Source organism: Morone saxatilis, unplaced genomic scaffold (genome assembly GCF_004916995.1).
Source record: "Morone saxatilis isolate NCDOM2014 unplaced genomic scaffold, NCSU_SB_2.0 Contig8, whole genome shotgun sequence".
Classification (NCBI taxonomy): Eukaryota; Metazoa; Chordata; class Actinopteri; family Moronidae; genus Morone; species Morone saxatilis.
Genome location: NW_023340257.1, coordinates 4,512,942 through 4,521,143, shown reverse-complemented (window position 1 = coordinate 4,521,143; position 8,202 = coordinate 4,512,942). Strand labels below are relative to the sequence as shown.

General features: G+C 41.3%; 1 protein-coding gene across 1 annotated transcript in view; it reads left to right on the top strand.

Annotated features, from left to right (window-relative positions):
* LOC118341963 (thymus-specific serine protease) overlaps positions 1 to 8,202 on the top strand; it is a 17,515-nt gene that overhangs the window by 3,209 nt on the left and 6,104 nt on the right. Inside the window, exons 5-14 of the mRNA XM_035680388.1 lie at positions 456 to 579; positions 1,667 to 1,744; positions 2,134 to 2,181; positions 2,276 to 2,395; positions 2,919 to 3,083; positions 3,320 to 3,461; positions 3,594 to 3,773; positions 3,862 to 4,016; positions 5,875 to 5,940; positions 7,480 to 7,667. Coding sequence (XP_035536281.1) covers positions 456 to 579; positions 1,667 to 1,744; positions 2,134 to 2,181; positions 2,276 to 2,395; positions 2,919 to 3,083; positions 3,320 to 3,461; positions 3,594 to 3,773; positions 3,862 to 4,016; positions 5,875 to 5,940; positions 7,480 to 7,667 — 1,266 coding nt within the window. The remainder of the gene's footprint in view (positions 1 to 455; positions 580 to 1,666; positions 1,745 to 2,133; positions 2,182 to 2,275; positions 2,396 to 2,918; positions 3,084 to 3,319; positions 3,462 to 3,593; positions 3,774 to 3,861; positions 4,017 to 5,874; positions 5,941 to 7,479; positions 7,668 to 8,202) is intronic.

Sequence of the window (8,202 nt, the reverse complement as noted above, 5' to 3'; positions counted from 1 at the left end):
TGTGTGTGTGTGTGAACATGTATGGTTGTAAATGTGTGTCTTTCAGCCTGTTTTTCACCTCACTTCCTCTCCCTAATTGCATATGTATGTTTTTTTTTGTGTGTGTGTGTGTGTGTGTGTGTGTGTGGAGAGAGAATGTACGTTTTGGTGTTGTGGAAAATAAATCTTGTCAAAATCATATAGGGGGAACAGTGATCAAACACTTGCATTAATCAATGAGATTGAAATAGCCTCTCTAGCCTAATTCATAGTAAAGGACGCTGACACTATAAGCTAACTTTTTCTGTCCAAGGAAACCCAAGTACATTTTCCAGGGCAGTAAATCAAACATAAGGACATTCAAAGGAAAACAAAGTGTCAACCTTATTAAATATGAGAATGTGTCTCATAATGTCTCTTACTGGAGTTTCCAAACTTTGGTGAAAACAAACGTTTTTTTGTGTTTTTTTGTCCAGGCTTGTTGACTTGGCTGTATTCCACCAGTACATCAGCCAAAGCTTCAATCTGAGTCACAAGAACACCTGGATCAGCTTTGGAGGCTCGTACTCTGGAGCTCTGTCCGCCTGGTTCAGAGGAAAGGTGCAGGACTGGATCCAGATATGAATGACACATCATCATTTTTAATAATACTTTTTAGATTTTTGAGAAATTATCCTTGAGCATGAAAAGTGTTTCTAAAAATGAACTAATTCATGTGAGACACCATGATTATGAAAGCATGTATGAAAAGCTTGAACTTAGCACTGTATGATTTTACAAAAATGTAGAGAAATGCCAGAATCGTTCCGATAGGAATCAATTGGTGGGGAACATCCACAATGTGAGTGTAGAATTGTTGGAAGGCAATATTCCCTTTCTTGTCATATGGTTGCTCTTTGTTCACACCCTAAAAGAGATAAGAAAGTACACACTGAAGCACCTTTCCTATCATTTAGGGAATTTACCACCACCTATCATGTCTACCACTTAGATACCTCTGGGTCAACAAACTAAATGATGTTGAGTTTGTTGCTAACACGTGACAGGCTGTGATTTATGATCACTGCAGTGCTTCCAGAGTAAAGTTTTTTTACATTTTTCAGCATGTGAGGAAAACAATTCACAGTCAGGTCCTACATCATTAATAATCTGCACTGTTGGTCAGATTTAAAAGATAAAGCTGCAGTTATTCTCTATTTTCTTATTGCCAACAAATCCCATGAAAAGACCCAAATCAAGAATGCATTTGTCCATCTTTCAATACTTTCTCTACCCTGTTTGTGGCTCTCAGCCCCAAGCCTGTTTGTCTTTACTGAACATAGAAATCTTACAAAATGAATCTAAATATGTAACTTCACTTTTTTAAAAGCCTAAATAATGCACTGAAACAGCTGGGCATTGTAAGTTTTAGCAACAGGAGTAAAATTTTGTTTATTTGTTGGAGCAACTTTTAGGGGTGGATGTGACTGCTACATTAGTGAGCATTTACAGCAGCAGCAGGATATGTGAGACTGACTCAAAATTAAGCTGGCTGACGTATTTATTGGACAACAGTGGAGCTGTATGGCCACTATTATACTGAATCCCCCAATTTGTGGAAGAGACTATGTGATTTATATTCTGTGTATGCCACACAGGTCTTGCTCTTTTACTCTTCTGTCTCTGTTGCTCTTGCATCCTACTGCAGTTTCCCCATCTGGTGTACGGAGCCGTGGCCTCCTCTGCTCCTGTGAAGGCGAAGCTGGACTTCTCTGCTTACAGCAATGTAAACTGGCATAATCCATGGTCCCAATATTAGCATAGATAGCATATAGGGCTGTAGCCAGGATTTTTAAAATACTGAGGTTATGAGTTCATATGCAACTCACCCTTGCAAAAAAATCTTAATTACAAACATGTCAAAAAACACATTTTTGTATGTCTAAACATGTCCAAATCAGCAATAGGCAATGTGTGTTATATAACCCCCCTCCTCAGATCATTAAACCCCCCAAATTCCCATAGATTTTACCAAGGAGTTGACCATAGTTGACTCAATTGTACCTACAGCCCTGCCTATTACACATTCATAATAAATTACCACTAATTAGTCTAGCACTCTTCCTTAAAATATCCATATTCTCATCCTCATATCTGTGATTTCCTCTCTTTCAGACTGTTGGCTTGAGTCTCGCAAATGAAGCAGTTGGTGGCTCAGAAAAGGTGTGAAGGCAGCCACCTGTCTGTGCATCACATTACAGGCATTAAATTCCTGTCTGTCACATGTGTTAAATTCACCCTCATCCTCTTCCTGTAGTGTCTAGCTGGTGTGCGGAAAGCCTTTGCTGCTGTGGAAGCAGCACTGATGAGTGGTAATGCCAGCCAGGTGGCTATGGACTTTGGCTGCTGTCACATCCCCAAGGATCTTGATGATCAGGTGACAGCTTTGGTTTTTATGAGATGCTGAAGGGGAAAAACATGTTAACAAAGGGGGGCAATGTAGTGGCATCTTGTTTTGAGCATTTTTATCCTTTTATAAGCTTTTTTTTTTTTAAGCAGTTTCAATTTATCCTCTGTTGCACATGGACAAACTTAAACACACAAACATGCACATGGAGCAGACCAGACAGGCTGGGATAGTACACAGGCAGAGGGAGCGTGACGTCATTATCTGCTCAGGACAGCATTACTCAACTATGTCTTTACATATAGCTATATAGTTGTTTGCTGTTTTGAATATAAATACACTTTAACCATTTATAATTACTTTTAGCTATTTCAACCATTTATCTACTAGACTACTTTTACTCTTGGTTGGGAATCAATGTTCTATCTAAATAATCATTTAATCAAATTTAACTTTTTCTTCTCTTGTTTTTTTTTTTAATGCTGATGCAGAATAAAAGGGTCTGAGAGGAAAATTATGATTTTACTGTCGGCATATGTATATCTCACTTCAGATTGAGCTGATGCAAAACTTGGCCGACATCCTCATGGGAACAGTGCAGTACAATGAAGAAGGGGTGCTCATGTCTATTAATGAGATCTGTGGTATTATGACCAATGAGAGCGAGCCATTTGAGGAGGAGATGGAGGCTTACAGCCACCTTGTTAAACTTGCACAGGTATGGAAAACACACCCCTTGACATTATAAGGATGACCACTTGCTTGTAGTTTTCCCTTTCATGCATAGTATAACCACAAGATGTCACCGTTGAGCCATTTCCATGAATTCTTCATAGGCAACAGGGTGTTGTAGTCCCCCGTAGAGTTAAAATGAAAAGGTGCAACCATTTTTCTTTTCAGCAGAATTATGCAGTCAAGGCAGGTGTTTCCTTTGTTTTGTGTGTTTGTTTGCAGATCTACCATTCTACCAGTCAGGAACCGTGTCTGGATATCTCCCATGAGAAAACAGTGAAAGATCTGATGGATACGTCTCTCCACTCAGGCAGAAGAGCAGAGAGACAGTGGACCTACCAGACCTGCACCGAGTTTGGCTTCTGTACTACACACCACACCACCACCAACCAACTGCCCACTATGATAAACTTCATTCTTCCCTAAGTCTTGACCTTTTCTGTGTGTGTGTGTGTGTTGTGTGTGTGTGTGTGTGTGGTGGTTGGTGTGTGTGAAGACCAGACTTGTGAGGATGCCACTTGTCCATTCTCTGGGATGGTGACTCTGCAGACCGAGACTGAAGTCTGTCCCATAGTGTTTGGCATTTCCCAGCATTCCCTGCCTGGACGCATTGCCTTTACGAACACTTACTATGGAGGAGACAACCCACACACCCACAGGGTCCTCTATGTCAATGGTGAGACTAGGTTTACAAGACAAAACCACAACAAACAAACCTATGGAGTAACTGACTCATTTAAAAATCAATCTTGTCATTGTCACAGGTGGAATTGACCCATGGAAGGAGCTGTCGGTGGTGGAGGACAGGACTCGGGACGGAGGAGAAGCCCAGACCATATTCATCAAGGACACTGCTCACTGCGCTGATATGATGAGTGGAAGAGCCACAGACCGCTGTTCGCTCAAAAGAGCCAGAGAGGTACGTAACACTGAAAATACAATATGCATAACAAACACATAGATAATAAAGTCGCACAAGGTCCACTTACTGGAAATATGCTGAGGCTTTCAGCTATAAAAGGGTAATTTTGGAAATGTTCAACCAGGACCTTATTTCCCCATGTTTTAGTGTCAAAATGAAATTACAATTTTTGAATTTGGTCCAGTATTGTGTGAGAGCACTGCAGCCTGTAGTCTCAAAACAGGCTACTACATAATCCGTGCGGGCTCTTACGGAGCATCAAAATGCAGCCATTGTTTGTTTTTGCCACTGACCAGCTCTGATTGTGTGTGAAAGTGTCTGAAGACATCATGAAAAGGACCCTACAGAGAAATGTTTTTGGTACCTTTTACTTTATCAGAACTGTGAAATATCCTCTTGGGCAGCGGATCACAGCACCCACAGGGACACCGCCAGTCTCCTGAGTTTTGCAGCCTTGCAGCAACTGGTTCTCCCTCCTCTGCCTGTTGCCCCTCTTTCTCTCTACTTGTCCACTTTTCAATTTGTTGTCTTATCCGTATACTCTTGTTTCAAATAAACACAAACAGCCATCAAATTTAAAGGCCTCATCCAAATTAGTCAAATATTCAGCCATGCAGAGTTGGCTCCATGAGGGGGAAACAAAGGGACAGTCTCTCCACTTCATTTACTGTGCTTCCTCACTTTTATAAAAGCATGTCAGTGTGATCTCATGACTGTTGTAAGTGTAAATCCATTGTAATCCCTTGTTTTATTGTGCTTTTATTGAATCAATTGTATCTTTTTCTTTGGTTCTTTGGCTTTAAAGAACAGAAACCCCCTGAATCAAATTGTTAATGGTCTAGTAGTCACAGTGAGTGAATCACAGCTTACTGTGATCACTCGCTACACCGGACAGTTACCCTTTGCACCTTGAATTTCAGCTTCTTCCTTCTGAACAGTGTATATTCTCGAAATGTAGCACAAAGCAGTATAAAAATAGCTTTGTTCAACCAGCTATGATTCGGATTAACAAGTTGTAGTAACAATTACCTGCATTTTTACCTTATTTAGTCTAGTGGTTATTTATTTTTGTGTTTTTTTTTGTTGTTCTTTCTTTGTAAGTTCTGATGATTTTTAGAGCTTATAGCACTTATATCCTTTGTCTTTATCCTTTATCATTTATCATGTTAGTTTATTGTCAAAATATTAAAAAAGACAAGGAAGGCCTTTTCTTTTACTGCAAATCAAGTCTACCTATGGGTACAAATAAAGTAACCTAACCTAACCTGACCAGCTCAACAGAGATAAGTTTACAGTCAAGGGTTGACTTTTCGTTGGAGCCACTTGCGGTGTCACCGGCTCCTACTAGCCCTCCTCTTAATATTACATCCTCCGGTGGATGATTTAGGAGAAGATGGGCCTAAACAGACCAGTCTCCACACCTACCCTGTACTCTGTGACAGCAGCTTTTCATCATTTGGATGCCTTTTGGTCAATATAAATGTGTGTTTTCTTGCATTTATTCACAAGTGATTTCTGCTTGTGTCAGATTACTGTGATTTTTCCTTAAGATTTTCTCCTGCATGCAGCAAATGGTTTCACTTTTAGTATCCATGACTGCAATGCCACTTGCCAATAATTTGGCACCCCTTGCTACAAGCCTTGTATCCCCCCATGGTTATTTGCTCTAGCGCCAACACTGAATTAACCTTTAAAAACCAGAAGGCAGCACTGTTCTCAAGTGCATAAAGTAACTACATGTTTAGATTTACACAGTAACCATATTTCCTAGCTGCATGGGACTGCAGAGTGATGTTTCTTTGGTTGTTTCATTATAATGGAATATGAAGTGTTTATATTTATATCCGCCTTTCAGGAGATTGAGAAACATGTGAGCAGTTGGCTGAAGATGGCTGCCCAGGAGAGGATGGAGAAAAGAGCGGTCTGATCAGATCACATTACAACCTGATCAGCTCTTATCACTGTTCCCTGAAACTGATAAGAAAGCTGATAATAAGCTGGTTTGCCTGGCTGCTCTGCTTCATCATTGTCCACATCTTCTTCCATTTCCTCCCCTCCTGTTCTCTTCCTCCTTACTGTCCATCCACATCTATCTCACAGTACTGTGCTTCCTCTGTGTGTTTGTGCAGTTTTTTGTGCAGTGTAGAGCAAGTTTTAACTTTTAAGGATTTTTTGTGTGCCTTTACAGATGTTTTTCCTGTTTTAATGTTACTTTTAATTTGGGAAATGTCTTAGTTAACTTAGATTTGATATTTATGTAGAATGTAAGTTTATGCTTAAAACTACAATCATTTAATGGCTGTTTCCTACATATTAGCTTTTGTGTGTCCAGTAAAAGTGGTTTGGCTGTGGTTTGTTTTTACAATATTCAGCAGCTGCCATAACCTTGTAGTATCACTAGGGTGCGATATTGCTACATTTGTGTAGTGTTGCTCCTCAGGAAACAGAACTCAGAATAGTTTTCCCCACTAATGTTTATCTGTTGGTCTCAATAAAAGGCTGCAAATGTCTTGATTTTGAACATTTCGTGCAGTTTTATTCATTTTTTATTCAGTCATTATGGAGCATTTGTTGTGATGCAGTAGTGTTGTTGTGTTTGTAACACAGAGAAATCATGAAGAGATGGAGAGAGATTTGTGTGAGGTGAGGAAGCACCAGTTGTCCCAAGGCCATCTGTTTCTGTATGGGCTGTGTGTGTGTGTGTGTGTGTGTGTGTGTGTGTGTGTGTGAGTGAGTGACCTTCCCAGTAGGGGGTCAAAAGTGGGAGGTCATGACCCCGCTGACCCTGTGGGAGTGGAGATCATCAATCAACTAGGGGCTGGACCGAGCAGCAGGAGGGGACATACACACACACACACACAAACACACACACACATACCTAGATACTGTAACACACACACTCAAATGTACCTGGGAAACAAATAAATGTTGTATAAAATACATCAAAAGCACGTTTGAATCAGACAAGGATGATGAAATAGAAATTTATCTTGTGGATAGCTGATGACATCCAGATATCAAACATCTACAAACAAACACACACACACACACACCACACACGCAACACACCACCAACACACACAGAGTTATATGCATAAAGGGCTCTGAGACATTTGCTGCCAGGCAAATAGGCTGTGTGTGTGTGTGTTTGTGCGTTGGTGTGTGTTTTGTTTGATAACATACAAGCTTTCTTATTCATGGAAAACTCACAGATGCTATCACAAACCCCCGCACAGAGACAGAGCTTTAAAGATGGAAAGAGAGTGAGTAAACCTGAAGCACTTTGTCACTGCAGTGCTTCCATTTCATCCTGTTTCTAAGGTCCCCTCATCTCTTTGCAAACAAGCACAACCCACAAACAGACACACACCCATTTACACACACTATCAGGGTTATCAGCCAGCACTTGCAGAGCGACAGGGCATGCTTTTTCTCTCTCCTCCTCCTCCTCCTCCTCCAGCCTGTCCTGTTGATCAATGAGGAAGTTCTTGGGCCTCAACTATTAATCAGAGCCTATCGGCGATCTGTCTGCAGAGCCAACCAATCACAGCCCTCCGACAGCTGGGCTATGAAAAATGTGGCCCGGGTGGATGGAGGGGAGGACGGGGAGGTTGGGGTAGTGGCGGGGTCGAGGAGGAGAGGAGGGAGGTGAAGGAGCACTCTATCTGAGCCGAGTCAGGTCACGGCTGCAAAATTGCACTTTATGCACTTACAGTTGATTCTTAACATAATGATGGCCGCAACACACACACACACACACACACACACACACACACACACGAGTCCACAGGATTCATGACTGATACACACAGAATAATTTAACTTCAATCGACACATTTTGTCCCTGATTCACATTTACATCGAATTGAGGCCTTTTGCAGCCGCTGTGTTACTATTTGTGTTTCATTTGGTGGCGGTTAGAGTGACTGAATCAGACAACAGCTATAATGAACGCAGTGTTTTCATGGATTTGCAGCAGAAAACTCCCCAGTGAGGACCACTGCCGATCTGTTGTCCAATAACGTGGCCTGTCCTCACGCCTCAAAAGCTTCATCAACACACCACCATCCCTCTTCTGCATAATCACCATGCTCACACTCATCCATTCACATCTTATTGCCATGATTAGATTACATCTAATGCTATTACAGCGCTCCCATCTCTCCTCTCCCCCCCCCCCCCC